At 37.0% G+C, this 18304-nt stretch overlaps 1 protein-coding gene across 2 annotated transcripts in view; it reads left to right on the top strand.

Annotated features, from left to right (window-relative positions):
* KIF20B (kinesin family member 20B) overlaps positions 1-8526 on the top strand; it is a 43283-nt gene extending 34757 nt beyond the window's left edge. For both annotated transcript variants that reach the window (XM_056353076.1, XM_056353077.1), the window contains 5 exons: positions 2134-2337; positions 4340-4417; positions 5192-5330; positions 6875-7017; positions 8322-8526. In XM_056353076.1, the coding sequence (XP_056209051.1) occupies positions 2134-2337; positions 4340-4417; positions 5192-5330; positions 6875-7017; positions 8322-8396 (639 nt within the window). In that variant the 3' untranslated portion in view covers positions 8397-8526. The remainder of the gene's footprint in view (positions 1-2133; positions 2338-4339; positions 4418-5191; positions 5331-6874; positions 7018-8321) is intronic.
* The last annotated feature ends 9778 nt before the right edge of the window (positions 8527-18304 follow it).

The following is an 18304-nucleotide window of genomic DNA, read 5'->3' as shown; positions in this document are numbered from 1 at the left end:
ATGGGTACTTTCAGCAGGGGTTAGAAAAATTTGTAGTAAAAATCGGTAAATATATTTGTAAATGGATACTCTGAGGATTAAGTAGAGGTTTTGCCCTCTGACACGTCCAATGCAACAGCTGAGAGTGCTGGGAGTGTATGGAGGGAGCAGTTGACAGGGTGGCTGGGATCACATGTGTTATCCCCAGATAGCATCTCCCTTTGCCACTCTTGGAGGCAGGATATTGAACCAGGTGGACTGTTGGTGAGACCCAGCAGAGCACATCTTATGATCATGTCATGAATAGGTGTTACTGACTTAAACCTGTTTTGCCTTCTAGCCCAGGAGTTCATTAGGTTTCTGCACTTGAGCTTTTTATACTGTAACTTTTGAAAACTCAAAATATTGTGAGGTTTATGGTCTAGCATAATCTTTACTCGTTCTAAATATTTACAGTTTATGGAAAAACAAAGCAAGACTAATCCTATAGCTGGAGAAAGTATTCCAGTAAGATATGAGGGAATTAAAGAGAATTATTCATTATCTTGATGTCCTAGCAGTGCCTTCTCATTAAGTAAAGTTGATAGAAAACTTTAAATTTGAAAATTCTATGCAATTGTATGAATTTTGCTAAATCAAGAATATGGAAGAAAATGTTGCCTGAAGAATTCTAAAGTTTTATTTTGCAAATGCCTTGATGATCAAATCACCTGATTTAGTGCCTTTGGTAGAAATAAAAGCTGTATAACATAACCATGTGAATAATTGTATCTGACTTCAACTGTGTGCTCTTGAAAACTTACCTCTTATGGATGCTTATGAAGTGGCTGATCCTTCCCTGAGGGGGAAGAAAAAACAAAACCAAACCCACCTTTTAAATGGAGGAGTAACAGCAGGGCAAATTGGATTTGCTTTCTCCCAAATGTAGGATTGCTATAGGATTCCTTTGTGTAGCTTTGTTAGCTAATGACACTAACCATTCCTATGTAACTTTGATTGCAAACTCTCATGAAGTAGCAGTTATAAAGAAAAAATATTTCTATTGACCAGCTCCATTCCTGGGAATACAGTGGTGCTGATATTCCCACTCAGAGTCCCAGCAGAGCCGGTTGAAGAAGGTGACTACTTTTTGGCTTTCCATAAGCTTTGATTATTTTCGTTTTTGAGAAGAGGGAGGTACCCTTCAGGGTGAACCAGTGTAAGAAGCAACAGCACCTAGTTTGCTTGGGACCCTACTAGCAGCAGCAGCAGCAGCAGCCATCTGCCATTTCTTATCACTACCAGTCCCAGCAGCCTATCTGCCATGTTTCATTCAAACAGCTACTGAATTGATTTTTGTGCACTAGCCAGCAGCTGAACTGCTGCCATGGAGATGCAGGAGCGGAGGAGACCACAGCTCTGTCTTGATGGTTTTGGGAAGGAGGACAGGTTTGGCTGGAAGGTGAAATGCTGCTGGTGAAGAACAGTTGTGCAAACTGAGCTTGCCATCCCACCCTCACTGTGCAGTTCTTGCAGTTTGGCTGTAAGGAGGTGCAACGCAAAGTCTTCATTCAGCGTGTGGGCAAATGTGCTGCCTGAATGCCTGCTGCTCTTCCAAAGAACAGATAGTGATGAAGTGTCTCATAGGTTGCATTTGGCTTGTAGCTTGTCTGTTGGACCCTGTTACTTACACAGTTAACTTCTTTAGTGTAGAAGGGGAAGAGAGTGCTCCCTAAAGATAAGCTAGAGAAAGATTATGCTTTTCTCTCAAAAGCTGCTGTTACTGCCTAGTTCCTAAGGAGCAGCAGAGTTAAGATGAAGAAAATCATGTCAATTCTACTACTGTTAGCTGTGAAAACTGTGACTAACTGACTGCCCTTGAGGAAGATGACTTGGAAACAAAGTATCAGGCTAAGTTCAGCAAGGAAAACTTTAAGTACTGTGATCATAGATAGACATGTCTAACTTTCTAAAATGTGACAAAAAAGTATTAGAAAATAAGAGTTAAACTCTACTGTAGTTGAAATAGATTTCTTGACTTTGGAGTGTTCTGAAAACTAGCAGCTGGAAAATGGAATGCTTGCATTGCGATACCCTGGGGATGGGTAAGTATTATAGTACTTAGCTGATAGCTATTTTAAAACTTGTTTTCTTAAAATTTTCATATGCTCGTAGGACCATTCAGAAGTTGTCCTTGACTCTTCTGAAGTGTCCACAGAAGATGGAAAAACCAGTCGGTTCCCGAAACCAGAGATGGAAATCCAGTTCACACCTCTGCAACCCAACAAGATGGAGGTGAAGCACCAGGGCAGCACCTTACCAGTTACAGTTAAAATGCTGAGGCCAAGAAAGAAAAGGAAGAGCGAAGAGATGGATAAGGTATGACCTAGACTAACTGACAAAATATGTTGTGCAGTTCTTCAATGTATTACCCTGCTCATTTGTTAAAAACCTGTCCTTATCTTCCGATTCTGAGTTGACATCCTAAGGATGTGTCTAGGGTATATTTAAACCTCCCCACTCTGCACGCCCCCCCAGCGGTGGATCTCTGGCCTGTGTTGAAGTCAGTCATAGACCTTAATTTATCCAGACTCTGGCCTTTTGCCCCTGATTACACCAGAACCTCCCTGTTTTCTGTAGACCTTAATTCCTCTTTAATTTAATTCCTCTTTGATTTAATTGTGTTAGGTAATATGCTCCAGCTGCCTTAATGTGCTGTGGTGTTTATATGCGAGACTAGGGCTCCACAGCAGTTCAAGGTGCTAAAAATCTTCATTGCTTCTACCTGAACTGCATATCCCTTTCCTCTGGCTTTTATCAGCGTTAGCACCAACACAGCTGTCTCTAAGACACAAAGACTATGAAACCCTAAGACCACATTTTGGTGATACTTAAATCTTGTAATCCTACTTGTGGGGCTTATGACTCTCTAGACTTCTAAACACTTTTGAAGCTGACAGATGAGTATGAGGGAGGTGACCTGTGGATGATTTGGCTAGGTGGTAAGTGATTTCTTTCAGTGAGTGAACTTGTCTCAGCTGGAGAGTTAAGTATCTGATTCTTTTCTAACATTTCTCACTCAAGTGTTCCCAAGTAATATGTTTTTTTAATCTCTTAGTAAAAGAGTTAAGAGAAATAGTGTTCAACAGTACTTCAGTAAACTCATTTTGTTAAACCTGGATTGCAAAAGTAACTATTAAAAACTGTGCAAGCTTATTAATCTGGAAATCAACACTTCACTCTGGAATAAGGTCCAAAATTGATTGAAACTTGTGTTGAACTGATTTCCTTTGAGTAGTATTCCCTCAGGCTGCTGGAAAAGTAGGTGTAAAAATAACCACCCTTCTGAACCGCATTGAAAGTACCAAACCTTATCTACAGATAAATATATTTCATCTAATGTAGTTATCCATGTTTTTAGAGAAGACGGTTTTACTAATTCATTTAAATCCTTTCATAGTGTAGTCATCTGTGTTCATACTCTTATGGAATGATATTTAGCTAAGTAACTTTAAATAACATGGAACTAAATTTAAAACTATCTTATTGCAGTTTTATTCACCTGAATGTTATTCTTAAATATTATTTTCATGTTAATGTGCCAAACAGAAATAGATTGTAAAACGAATCAGTAACTTTAACTGTCACAAGGCTACTGAAGACACAAATTATTTTTTTAATTTCCTAAAACTGAAAATCCCATTTTCAGTGGTAAAAGTAAAGATTGAGGGGAAACCTGTGGTGCAAAAAATAACCATATACTGCTCATCTCAAATTTATTAAAAAAAAAACCAAAACAAAAACACTAAAAAAACCTCCAAAGCCAAAACAATGCTTGCCTTTTTTTTTTAGAAACAAACAAAATCAAATCTTCTGCAGAGACTCCCTTCTAAATAAACAAGGAACAAAACCCTCTTTTTTCTGACACTTATCGGTCGGTATGGCTATCAGTTATCTGAAATCTCTTGGCACCCCTTCACAAGACAGAAGAAGTCTTTTATTGACAGCTTAAAATGGTACTGTGCTCCAACCGCTTTTTGTAGTTGTCAACATAAATCAGAATTTACATTTAGAATTAAGTTAATTTTGATTTCTGCGTTTGCTTGTCAAATCTCTTAAAGCCAAAAGTATAGAAAATTATGGAGAGAAGAATAGTATGTGTCAGAATGGTTTGACTTACAGGTATTTCTAGTTCCTTTCTACAAGTTTGTTTTGCATTTAATTCACATTTCAATAGTTACCTCTTCAGTATTAGCCAATGCCTTCCCACTGTTAGTTGTTGCATTTAAACAACTGTAATTGTTTTTCCTTCTGTAATATAAATACTTATTGTCCTTTCTGCAAGAATCCTAGTTTAAATCTGTCATGTTTATTTTCTTAGGATTTTGTGAAAAATGAGAACAAGAAAAATGAAAAATCTGCTATGACTAATTCACCTTCTACAAGCAATAAGAAAATGGTGCGGTTTTGTTATGTTTTTGAAGTTAATTTGACCTTTTCTGTAAAGGTGGACTTGTGAAAGGAGCAAACATTTTTATGTAGCAGTATCTTATTTTAATCAAGTATATAGATAAGGATTCTTAAACACTGATGTTGTCTTCCTACTAAACTCTATTAGTCAACCGAAGAGAGTAAGTCGATTTGCCAAGAATGTGTAGTAGCTGCAGTGTGCAATGATTCAAAGGGAACGATGTTGCATATTGAAAAGCTGTGAAGACTAGTTTGAACATACTGTTAGTATAGTTGATGTTAAAGGCAATGCCTTTGAAGTAAAACTGAGGTTCGTGTTGTCTATAGGCATGAGTTATGAAAAGATGATTTTTAGGCCTTAATAGTAAGCTGGGTAGGTAGTAGATTTATTTCCCCATCAGTTTCCTCCTGTTTGATTAGACGAGCTTTTCTTGATGTAAACAAAGTACTCTACAACTTTGAATCTACTTTTTTCTTTTTTAAAGAAACTATTTGTTTCCTGTATTACTGACACCTTTAAATATATTCTATGAAACTTTGTCAATTTTTTTTCTTCTGGCTATAAAATGGTGTAGTCTACTTGCTGTGGTAGTATCATTAGTATAATGGACTGAGGGGTCAGAAGCAAAGCTCAAAATGTCAGCTTGAAAATAACACTGAAGTCAACTAAAATGGAATTAAACCTGAAGTTTGATTTTCAGCTGTCAATTGAAATTGACAATTCAGTTTTCAACTTAAATTATGATATTGTATTTCTGTGCAGATGTCTACTACACAGTCGTTTAGAAAAGACTTAAAGCAAGAATCCACTTCAAGTAAAAATTCAGCCAAAAAGAAAGATGGAACACTACAAAAAATTGGAGATTTTTTCCAAAGTTCTCCTACTATTATTCACTCTAAAGGTTTGTACAGAATAAATAAGGCTTATTCCATGTTCTCTGGGCACTGTAGAATGGCCTTTTTCTAATGTAATCTATTAATGTATATGTTATTAAAGGACATGTCTGCTTTGTTAAGTTGTTATTTCATTTGAAATAATGGAGGCTGAACTGAGGCCTGCTATATTGAATCTTGCAGAGTAGTAAAAGGCTGTCTTGATTGCAAGGACCACACATTCTAAAGTTTAGGTTCAGTGTGAAAGGTAAACCAAATGGAGTGAAAGGACACAGTGTGGAATATGTGCATATAAATTTATTATAAAAGCAATGATAACTTTAAGCTCAAAATGTCTGAGTTATTTTTGTTCTTGCTTACAGCCCAACAGTTAAAGACAATTTCAGAAACTTGCCCTACTGCTCTAAGAAAAATCAAGAGCTGAATCCAAACTCCAAATCTTACCTTGTTCTATAAGTAATCCCTCTTCCCCTCCCCTGCCCCACTTTGTTTCTGTGGAAACTGTATTAGTGTTTTTTGATGTATATATGTGGGAGGTGAAGATTAGTTATACAGAATCTGAAAGCTGGTGTCTCATGAAAATATTTGGAAGACTTCAATAAACTGACTATGAAGCAATTAATGGATTTCATTAAGTTTAAGCATAGCCTTGGGAAGATTAACTGCTAGGAGGTTGCACTGAAGAATATATTTTTATTATTTCCTACAGTAAGACATGATCTCTGAGTTAATGTGGTTTAAAAAAAAAATTAAATTAGCAGAGGGCACAAGGAATCACCAGTGATAAATTCTAAAAAATGCTGTTATTTGGTTAGTTAAAACAAGGTCAGTCGCTTTTCACTGTGGACAGTTAAAATTAAGATCTTTGTACCAACTTTAAAACTTGATGTGCTACAGAGCACATCTTGCTTATCTGCTGTAAGATAGTCTAGAAGATGATAGTGACGTTTTTAAATTTCCCAGGTTTGTCAGATTGGTTCTATGAGGACAACATATCAATATCAATAGAAGCCAAATTCAGACTACTCAGTTTCACCCTGAAAATAGTTAATTTGAGCAAATGAGTTCTAGTTTGTAACCTTTTGTTACCATGTCCTCTATTTTTTCCTCTTTCACATAACTTAGTATTGTTTGGGATTTCTTCCTTCCTTCTAGCTCATAATATGCATACATTCATTTCTTTATAGAGCTAGTACTAGCTTGATAATACTATACAAATACCTAGAGAAACTGGCTCTACTCTTGTGCTTCTGTCAGCACAAAGCAGTTAAGCCTGTTGTTCAAATACTGTTGAAGTGTTTAACTTCCAGTGAAGTCTGAATCCTAATTGATTTTTAATGTGCTGTTGAAATGTGTCCTTTAAGCTTTTGCATCTGAAGCTGTAGAAAACTGTGGTAGTCAAATACAACTTCTGATTTTTTTTATATTTAAACTTCAGGCTGCATCTTTATTAAAAAAGTACAAAAATGGAACAGCTTTCTTTAATTTTTCATTAATTTTGAGGCTCACAAAACCAGTAACACATTGATTTACAGTAAAATTTTTCTTCTAGCAAAGCAGCTGATAGCTACAATAAGCTCTCCCAAGTCTGCAGAACCAGAAAGTGTCAAAGAAAAGGAGCTCAAGCCAAAACGAGTTAAGAGAAAGCTGTATTCAACTGACATTTCCTGCCCTCTTGATATCTCTGGTTCTCCGGTAAGTGATTACAGGTTACTGTTCTGTCCACTGTAATCTATTTCTGTAATCTTGGCTTAAAATAAACTATGTAGGCGACAGAACAAACCTGAAGGTCTAATCATGTTGCAGAAGAGGTTTGAAAGTACTGACTTGTTTCTTGATTCTACTTAACCATGCCTTTTGGTCTTGTCTTCCTGCTGTTTTACTTCATTTTTTCTGTTTTCTCACCTATCTTCTCTGTGTTTGGCTACTGACTTACTGTATAGGTGGTACAGCAATCACAGAGATATCTCTAAATTTGGATTCATAAATATCTTAATTGTGGTATGTGGAGGCTTACTTTTACTACAGCAGTTTCTTAATTTGTTTTTCCAATAGCTGGTGTTCATTTAAGTGTAGCATAAAGAAAGAATATAAATAGAGACTGTTAAGGGATCCACAGTTTTTGAATAGCGTGATCGAAACACTGAAGTTAAAGGTCTGTATGTACAATTAACTTCACAGGGCAAGTGAGCACCTAAGGTAATTTCCAATTCCATTTATGACCAGCTAACATTCCAGCTACTTTAAGATGTGGATGCATCCATGCTTTTCCAAGCACCGTTTAGATAGCCTTCTAGGTGTGCTTAAATTATGTTGCCCTGTCTAAGCCAGCCTGTAAAGAGTCGTATAGGCCATGGCTCGATGTTTTGTTTCTGAAATCCAACTTTAAAGTTTTGACCGTAACTATAGTGCTGAGCATACTCTTGCTCTCTTGAAAATGTATTCTTCTTTCTGTTCAATCCTTTCTTCCCTTTGCTATGGAGAGCGTTTGCCCATACTGAGATATTTGATTTTTCTGTAAATTGTATTAATGGGAGCAGCAGAAACCAAAAAGCTGCTCATAGGAGGTTGAGGAAAATGACAGAAATACAGAGCAAACGCAGCTAAAATGGAAATGAAAGGAAAAGTGAAAGGCTGAATCCTGGCAATGTCAGAGAAAGCTAAAGGAGTTAAAGCTAAAAATGTTTTCTGAACACCTATTGTTTCACGAAATGAGTGTTAGAGATCAGAAGTGAGACCTGCTCTCACATCACGTATTTCTTGGGATTTTGGTGTTAGTTTCAGCAAAACCGGAATTTTATATGTTCCCAGTATTTGTCGCTTATTATGATGCACTAAAATCATCTGACCATCCTGGAGACCTCAGACTAAAAGGCAATAGGCAAATTTCATTCTGGAAACAGCTTCTGGGAAGAAACATGTTGGTTTTGTGGATCTAGAATTGCATGTCATTTGTCTCTAAAGAAATATTGAGTAACTCAATATATTGGCTTTTTTAGATCTTTGTAGAAGAAAAAAAGGAAAGTGATCATCTAATCATCAAGCGACGGCTAAGATCAAGAACAGCTAAATAATCTTGAAAAAAAACTGTTTATATTTCCTAGTTAGGGCACATTGCCATCCAAAGTCTGTATGTAGTTGTATAAATTGTTCTGATGGTTTCCAGTTCTGACTTCATTAAACCTGAAATGCTGTTCAAGAAAACTTGTGTCTGAATTTATATTTTTTTTCTTAAATGTCTTTGGAAGTGTTCACAATTTACCCATTGTGCAATAAGAACTAATTCTGTGTGGAATGGTTTAAGTTGCTTTTTTCAGGTGGCCAGTATACCTACCATAACTTTGAGTAGGAAGGAAAAAAAAAATAATACACATCAAAACCAATATAGCCTTAAATTCTTTAAAAGGATCCAAAAAGAGGTTCTGCAAAGGGACAAAATTAAGGTGTTGGCACTCTGTGGAGGAATATGTTTTTCATCACTTGTGTGATTTTACCTGTTTTCTATTTACTCTTCTAAAGTAATTTATAAGCATCATGTTCTTTCAGGATTATAATATCCATAAATAATTATAATCTGCTATTAGAAGTGACCCACTCTCAGGTAGACATTTCATATTTTATTCAAGCTATCTAGTTCTGCTCAACTAAACAGCTACTTTTATATAGTAGGGTTTCAGCTTATCAGTGACTGAGTAAATGTTTAAAACACTTTTGGTTTCATCAGTGTAGCATTTACTGAAGTCACAGGCCATGACTGTGTTTCATAGGATTTTGCATTGTTTGAAGAACAGTACTGGTCATCTTTCAGAACGAGCTGAAATTAACTTTTACAATGACCTGCTCTTGCCATGGATGAAGCCATACAATCCCAGTAATTGATCATTTACCCTAACTTCTTGCTCTTATAGCTTTCTTATTTTCTTCAATAACTGCCAACCATACAACATTGTTTTTAGTCTAGACTATTGGATTATTTCGATTATTACCATGTTTTGGTGTTTCGGCCATCATAACTATAACCCCATGATGTTATTCCATTTAAAGAGTTCCTTAGCAATCTGTTTTGCACATACATAGTGTTTAGCACTACAGGAAGATTATCTTGTTTGCAAGATTGCATTTTGAGGTTTGGTATTGGCCTGACCACAAAAAATCTTTGGTTCCCTATCGATATCCAGTCAGATTTATTTTTCTTTTCTACCTTCCTCCAAGCCATACTGGTTCATCAGCCACAATCAGTTGGTCAGTAGAGGCAGAAATATTTTGCTCATATAGCCAGATAACTTCTACTCATTTTTGATAGTATATCCACAACCTTACTGTCCTTCAGAAATGATTCCATGATTTAACAGTTAAAAGTGCTTTTTTGTTAGCTTTTTTCTTGGACTGCTTTTCTGTAGTGCCTTTTATTTGGTTGAAGAAAAAAACCCCAAACTGATTGATTGATTGACACAAACAAGCGATTAAAATTGTTTTTCTTGAGAGGAAAAAAACCCTTACTTTAAATACCCTTTGCAGTTTAGCTTTAATAACAAAAGAGGTCCTTTAAAAAAAAAAAAGGCAAATAAATATAAAAATGGTCATCAGTCATTTCTTTAGTAGAAGTATTTTCCTTTAATTTTTATGTGACTATAGCTTGAATGTGAACAACGATGCTGTGGGTCAGCTTAGTTCTCACTGACTCATTAAGGGATTGTCCAAGCATGAAATGTCTCTTCATAGGGGTAAAGCATAGTTCATTATCATAGTTCTGTAGATCCTGACTTGTAAGATCTGGTTCTCATACTAAGCTCATTCTCTAGTTTCCAGACTGTGAAATGGAGTTGTACCTCTATACTCTTCTATATCTTGTCCTTAGAAAGAACAAAACATTAATCTTTTTTTGCTAAGTTGAAAGTGTCAGTGAGCCTCATTCACAAATCATTGAGCTCTTCCATTGGTTCAACTTTTTGTTTTCATCTTCTGTGTGAATTGAGAATTTAAATTTCCTTTTCATTAGCTTATACTTGGTATTGCCATTTTCTCTCTTCCCTCTTTTTTTCTGGTAGAAAAATGTAAAATCCAGCTGATGAACAGGTAATTCTAAATAAAAATAAATGCCATGTCACTTAATCTCTTCACAGGTAGGATTTTATACTTTACACCCCTTTGTCCTTCTCCAGTTCTGTTTTCTGCTATCTGTAGTCCAGATATCTGGACTGATCACTGCTCTTCAGTAGCCATGAAAGAGAAGATTCTTATCTTATGCAGGAGCAAGTTGCTTATTTTACAGAAGTCTTATAGCTAGAGACAGTAAATATACAAGATGAAGTCATATAACAGTCTTAAACTGTGGGGCACTACTTGGAATACGTATTCTTTATTTTAACTTTTTTTGGGGGCTTTTTTCCATTTTTAGCAGATGTTCTGTCAGCTGTTCATCTTGACCCTTAACATGTTTTCTTTCTGAACAGTTTCAGTTAATTTTAGAACCCATGAGCACGTGCCTGTTTAGCTCGATTGTTCCTTCCAGTGTGTATAACCTGGTACTTGCCTGCAGTGAAATTCGTATGCCATCATGTTGCCTTGAATGACAGTTTGATTGCTTACCATTAAATCATCAAATGGCCTTATAGTTCTTATTTAACCGAAAAACACTTGCAAGGTAAATGCAGGATTAGAAGGATGCTGAATTACTTGATTGTTGCATATATGATTTCTTTACTGATTCACATGTGTGGAAAGTAAGAGAAATATCTTCAGCCATTTGACATCTCTGAAATTGTAGATTGATAGCGTTTGTTATTCTCCCTATCAAATTAAGATTTCATAGTTTCAAATAACTTGTGCTTCTTTCTGACTTTGTGGGTAAATAACAAGCGACTGCCTTAACAAATTACTTACAAACACTTAAGTTTATTTCAATTACTTTGGTAAATTGCAGTTTAGTTATCAGTGCAACTAACTAGGAAGTAATCTCTCAGCTTAGTCAAGCCACTATGGCATGCAGGAATGCTCTGTACTTGAACTGTATTGCCAATTTGCCTAAAATTTCATTAGTGTCGGTGAGCTATCGAGGCTATAGGAAAAGCTGTTTTTTCTGGAAGTCATCTGAGTAAATCTAGCTTCTGAAACTAGCTGAAACAGGACAACCCAGTTTAGTATCAGTCTCTCCTATTATACATTGAAAACTTCTGATACTTAAAATGAAGTTTTCTTTCCCCGAAAGAATAAGCTTAGATCCTTATAATTTTAATAACAGACTTTAAGACTTCTTAAGGCCTCACTTCTTTGGTGTTTCATTTTCCCACCAGGAAACTCTTCCGTAGTAAGAAATGGTTCTATTTCGGGTGTATCACCTGAGTCCTGCAAGTGCCTTGTACAGCAACGCCATTGTCTTTGAACAGTTCCTTTCAAGCATGTCGTGCTGTGAGGTGTAATTCTTAGAAAATAGCCTATGCCATACTTGGGTCGAGCTGCCCCATCGTTTCCAATGGTGAAGCCTCATCTTGAAAAGACCATTCCTTGCTTAACTTCAGCTCGTCTGGGGAGAAAGCTTTTTCTTTTGCCATCTTCATGGCACTCCAATTACAGAGATAATGAAGGCATCTGGAAGGAAAATATGAGGATGCTACTTCATATAGGTCAAGCTTTTCACTTTGGCAAAAGAGAAAAAGGAGGAACAGTGACACCATTTGATCAGACAGCTCATGAAGCGAGGGTAACTTTCTGGAGTTGAAGTGAGAAAAGCGAGCAGGATATTTTTGAGATGATTTTTCAGTAATAGGCTAATTTTCCACAGATAATGCAAGTACTTGAATGTTCTTGAAATAAGTCTTGATTAGTGCTGTGAGAGAATAAAAATAAAAACACTTTATTAAAACATGCCTACTTGAGTCTCAGCGAAGCCAGCTGATGTCTCTTCAGCGACAGCAAAAATCCCCAAGAGATGGTGCTGAGATACTGCCTGGAACCTTCAGTCTTGGCACTGAGGACCAGTTTTTATCCCATTTAGCCAAGCTTCATAAAAAGTTTAGAACAGGGCCTTGCTGGACTATATTCTAGCAAAGTCCTAGTCCTCTACATCTTTTTTCCAGCTACAGTGACACCACCCATGCACACAAGCAATCAGCAGGATTTTGTTTCTTGGGTTGGCATTCTGGGATGAAGTATTAGTTTATAAGCACTGATGTCTAATGTAACCTGTTCATCCATTGCTGCACACTAACATTTCACAGGAGTTTTATATAATTTTTCTCTTTTAATCAATATAAAGGATACTTCCATTGAAAAATTCATTAGGCAGAAGTGGAGGTCCTGCAAGACTTAAGAAAATGTATGAGGTCAGATTCACTAAGGAAGAATTTGTTTCTGCAGTTGCTGGATGTAATATTTCTAGATCGTTGTATTGATGAATCAAGTTGAACCTTTTTTCCTTGGAGATGTTTACTGGTTTTGTATAGTGTCTTCTGTTAGGGGGACTTAGAATGCATTTTGTGTAAGTGTTACAACATTGTTTTGTATTTGAATGATCTATGAGAATAAGGAATATTCTGAGGAGCAAGTTTGAGCTTATTTTATAACATGAAAATGTCAAATTGTACCTTTCTTGCTGTGCACTAAAGCCTCGATGTGCTTTCAGATTGCTGCTGAAAGGTGAATTCTGAAACTTATCTGGGAACACATAGTTTTTTTGAATTTTAACTGAAAGACCAGCTTTTTCAGTTCATTTCCAACTGTTTTGTGTTTTGCTTATAAAAAGGAGTCCTATATTGCTAATACTGTTTCACATCAGATTGGAGAAAACAGAAAATTCTGGCCAAAAAAAAAAGTGTATAAAGGAGAGACAGCATGTTAGACAAAATGCTTCAGTATGTTGAACAGCATGACCATTTTGGATGTCCTTAAAGTATTGTACCTTATGAGTAGGTATACTTCATCATCTTGGAGACCTCATAGAAAGTGGGTAATTCTGTGCATGTTTGGAGACAGCCACCTAGCTATGTTTCTGTGTGTGACTAATCGGGAAGATTTAAATGTTCTTTCCTTGTCATCTGTGGTCAGTAGCCCTTGAATAGTATTTCTGCTCTGACATATGTTACAGCCTCAAAGCAACGCCAAAAATGATTGCACAGGCTCTGTGCAAAACCCCAAATACTAATCCTCCCCTCAGTGAATTTAACAACTTCGGGTGTAGTCAGATAAGGCAGTTGAAAGGTTCTTGGCTTGCAATATGTCCTCATGCAATCTCCTATGGATTCAATTGATTAGAGGATAGACGTGTGGAAGAGAGCATTTGACAGGAGTGAATTACCTTAAAAGCAGCTGGCAATGGAGCGATATAGTTTTATTTTCTGAAAAATAACAGTGTGTGTTGCTGTACAAAAAAGCTTTTTCCTCCCTTGTACACTGGTGATATCCAGGTTTATGTTCTGGAGTAAATGACTGGTGAAAAAAAAATCATCACAGAAATTGTGTTTATATTTAATTACCTCATTAAAAAATTGAACTTTGGAAGTTTAGCTGCTTGATGTTAGCCAGACACATCCACATGTGGATGCCAGCATGGAGGTTAGTACTAGTCTGAAGAGGAACCCAACATTCATGACTCCCCCAGGAGAGGCAAGCAGCTATGACACGTTAATTAAACAAGGAATATATAGAAGTATATGTATTGGAAATCATTGTCCCTATGGTTTTTTAACCTCTTCAGCGTAACAGTTACAAGATAACATTGTTTGAACTTCAGCCGAAACCTTTTTTAAAAGTTTTATTTGACTTAGTGTAAGGGGATGTGTGCAATGTCTTATTCCACAGGGAAATGTGTGTACTACCTGTATTCCACAGTACTTGTTTTGGTTTGGGGTTTAGGATAGCGGGGGGGGGGGGGGGGGATCAACATGGGAGGCAAATGTACCTGGAAAAAAATACTCCAATCAGATAAAAACTGTTATCTTTTTCTATAGCAATGAGACCTTGGCAAATGCTTCTAGTAGGCAGCAGAATGCCTTGGGATCAGATTGCAAAATTAAACACTATAGCTTAAAATGATCTGTGAGGCCATTGAAGCTGACTCTGATTACATCAGTCTGCAAGTTACTTAAGTAAATATTTCCATTCCAGAAATTTGCAAGTTACTGACCATATGATATTAAAGACAAAAGCATAATAGGGATGAGAGTGAACAACTTGAACAAGCGATGTTAACAGAGCTTTCATCCATATCAACATTTCATAATATGAAATAACATCACAGAAGCACTATCTTTTTAAAACAGTGTTTTATCATGAGAACAGCCTAATTGCTAGCTTACACTCTGTGTGTGTGTGTGAGGGGAAACAAAAACCAGTAGTGCGTTTACTATACTAACTTTGTGCTTTGTTGTGACAAAATTGACCTTTTAGCAAATACCACTTGTAGTGTTTGGTGAGTCTCAGATTTACCTGTCAACAGGCAGGGAAAATAAGCTGCTTCACTTGGAAAAAAAAGAAAAAAAAAGAAAAAAAGCCAATTGAAACATTTAACATAGTTTTATTAGTTTGACAACCTCTGACATTAAACTGCTGTGACTTAATAGGGTATCTTACAAAGTTATTGACCATTTTTTGAGACACTGCGTTGTCAGTGGGTTCCATCTGGGCTGAGGCTTTGCAAGGTGATGAGGGCAAGAGATGTTACTGTTATACAACATCTTTTCAGCAGTGCTCTCTTGCTACTCGGTGTTCCTAATAAGATAGTGCAGGCTCCTCTCTCTCTGCTACCCTCTGGGATGCTGCCGTGCATCGCCCGGGGCTGGCCCACGGGCACTGTACAGCAGTTAGCTAAAGTACAGGAACTCGCTGGCTCATCAGTTCTGCGAGTCTCTGAGCTCCCTGTTGCCCAGTGATAAGTGGAATGAAATGACTTGCATTTACTTCCAGCTACACCAGCCTCTCAGTATTTAACATGATGATACTTTTTGTGTGTTTGATTAATTATTTAGACCATGTCACTGATGTCAGAGGAACTGGAATGTGACTTTTCAATCAGAAGTTGTTTGGAGGTCTCAGATTTTGCTCCACAGGCATGAAGTCACAACCTCCTCCTCTGAAATGATGCTGCGATCACAATCGAAGTGTTTTCTCATCAGAAGAAAGCTTTGTGATCATCTGTGCGAACAGGTTTCAGTGGCAGCTGAGAAGCTGCTGCACAAGTTGGCACCCTCCCTTTCTCCCACAAGAAACTCTATAGCTTTATGACCGTGCTGATTTGGACATATTTTATTTGTATCTTTGTATCTGGGAATTGAGATGTTGATGAGAAAGAGGCATTTGGAAAACAGATGAAAAAGCCTGTGCCTTTAGTCCCCGTAGAAGGAACAGACTGCTTCTGTAATAAGGAAGTCTTTGAAAAGTGCTTTGAAGCAATCTTATGCTTTGAGCATAGCTGGGATTTCAAGTAAAGGCAATGACTGAATTTCTGAGGAAAGTAGTTTTACAGAGACACCTCTATGCTCACAGGTATTTGAAAAAGTCATGTATCTCTTGGCAGGGGGGAATGTCACTAGCCCTGATCTGATGTCATTAATTATGAGGCTCATGTGGATACTTAACTAAGATGTATTTCTCTTAGGAAAAACACAACAGGAACATCTGAGGAAATGCTTCACCTGGACATATTTCAGCTTTCTGATTAAAGCATTTCTGTTATTCCTTAACTGTGGTGGGAGGTCAGGAGAAAGAGTCTACTTTCCAGTCACCTGTTTAAGTTTTCCCCTTATGAAGTGTAAATCACCTGGTACGCAGCTTTTGGAGCATTAGGCACTCCAGAGTCCCTAAGAAACAGTCTTAGTTTGTTTGCTTTCGGTGGTTCGATGAATAATTCTGAAATTAGTGAAGTGATTGCGTTGTGGAAGGTCTGCGTGCAAGATGTTCTGGCTGTCTCTCTTTCCAAGCAGTTTAGCCAGCTAAAACATATTATCCAAGTAAAAAATTTGAATAATCCTTGTTTTTCAAACAAGAATTTTAACTGTTTTGAAACAAGTTCTGGAGAAAATGCTTTGAGTTTTATGTCATCTTTTTAAGCATATGATATCAATGTGTGAAATGCCACATGTCATTCGTTTTCTCTAACATCTATTTGTAATATCAAGATGATTATGTAGATGCTTTCATCAATAATATTGACTGCTAAACTTCTTGTTTATGAAAAAAGGCCCAGTGAAGTACTTAATTTTGCAGACACTGCTTGAGCAAAGCTGGAACACTGAGTTCCCAGCAGGAAATCTCTTGGACCATCTCACACAAAGTTTTCTTCCTTGTAAATTATACTTCAAAAACATAGTCAGACTCTAGTGATGCAAATGAGTAATAAAAAACGAAATAACAAGTACAGTCAGTCTCTTTGACTCTCATGACAGCATTTCAAAGAAAAACTCTGAAGCTGAATTTCATTTAAGGAGCGACTCCTGTTTGCTAACGCAATAAATGTAACTGATGGAAGAGCAAATTTCTGTTATACAGATATTGCCAAAATACTAAGTGCTTCATAACTTAAACATTTCAGTGTTGTGGGAGATAGAAAACTATGTGCCAGTAAAAGATAAATATATAATATTCTGATTGATTCAAACACATTTATAATATTTAATTCCCAAAGATGTTAAGATTTCATTTTTGCTTAGGGAAAAAAGTTCAAAATCCTGTGTAACATGACCTCCTTCATCTCTGCAATGCTTTAATGTTATAGCCGCTAGGGAAATACGTTGTTTGTAGGTCAGTGTCTACAGGTAAAAAGCAAGACGGACACTAACAAGTATGGTTACAGACTCCCTAACCTCGCCAGCAAACAAGTGAAGGTGGCGGGGGGGTGGGAGAAGGCTTTTTAATCATGTGATATTTCAATCTAGCCAAGAGTACTATATTAAAGATTGGTTTGCATCAAATGCTGTCTTTTTCAATCACCTTTTAAAAGAAGTAATGATATCTATCTCTGTCTCACTGCCTTTCGTTCTTCTGACTTCTGTTTTGCATCTTATGTCGCTTTAATGGTTAACATTTAAGCCTTGATGTCATGTATTTTTTTAATGTCCGTCATTCAATTTGTTCTCCCTTTCCTAGAGACTGAAAGCACTGTGCTGTGCACTGTGTGTAAAGTAGTTTTATTCTTCCTCATACTCCAGACAAGCTGAGCAACTTGTGTGTAGAATTTGAGGATATGGTGCCTGATTTAGTCACAAGCGTGAAACCTTGTGCTGCTTTATAACTTGATAGGAGTTATAAAGCTTTTTTTCGACTATATTAATAGCTCTTGAGTTTGTATCAGCAGTTGTACTTCTATCAGCAGGAACATGAAGGGTGGTTGGGGCCCATTTGCCAGTCTGATACCGGGAACAGAAGCTGGCTCTTCAGATCGCTTCTTCTATTGAATGTTACTGTATCGTAGTGTTGACAGTAAGGGTTTGTTTCTTGCGTTAAGATTTTAAAGAAAGCAGCAGTAGTGGCATTAATTAGGGAAATTCATAAAATATACCTTTCTATAGAGCTGATGGAACAGCATTAAGCAGCCGGTTTCAGTATGCAGGTTGATTTGTCTGTCGGCATTGCTAAATATGCTGTCTGCAAACTGCTTATCTTGGATCTAGAACTGGCACCAGGGTTGTGCTGTATTCACCTTTGCTGACTGACGCAGTTTCTGAACAGAAGTATCGCCAAACTCACACGGACTGTTCGTGGAAAAGACTGGAGTTCCAGTTTCCTCTCTTGTTAAGGGTTTCCCATGGGGACACCACTTGTTTGACTGCTGAAAAATCAGTCCATGGCAAGTTAAACTAGGACAAGTGACACAGAAACCAGTTCTGGTAAACACTCCTAATCTGTTAAGAGTTTACAGCCTGATGTATTTTTTAAGTAGCAGCCCTCTGATGTTTGTTTTTCCACTAACATGGGAGGGCTGTGGTCATTTAGGATGAGATTTAAAGCTTCAAGAAATCACTTGTGCTGTCTCCTACTCCCCTGGAGTGTT

This window comes from Falco biarmicus, chromosome 9 (genome assembly GCF_023638135.1).
Source record: "Falco biarmicus isolate bFalBia1 chromosome 9, bFalBia1.pri, whole genome shotgun sequence".
Taxonomy (NCBI): domain Eukaryota; kingdom Metazoa; phylum Chordata; class Aves; order Falconiformes; family Falconidae; genus Falco; species Falco biarmicus.
This window is presented reverse-complemented; position numbering and strand designations above follow the sequence as displayed.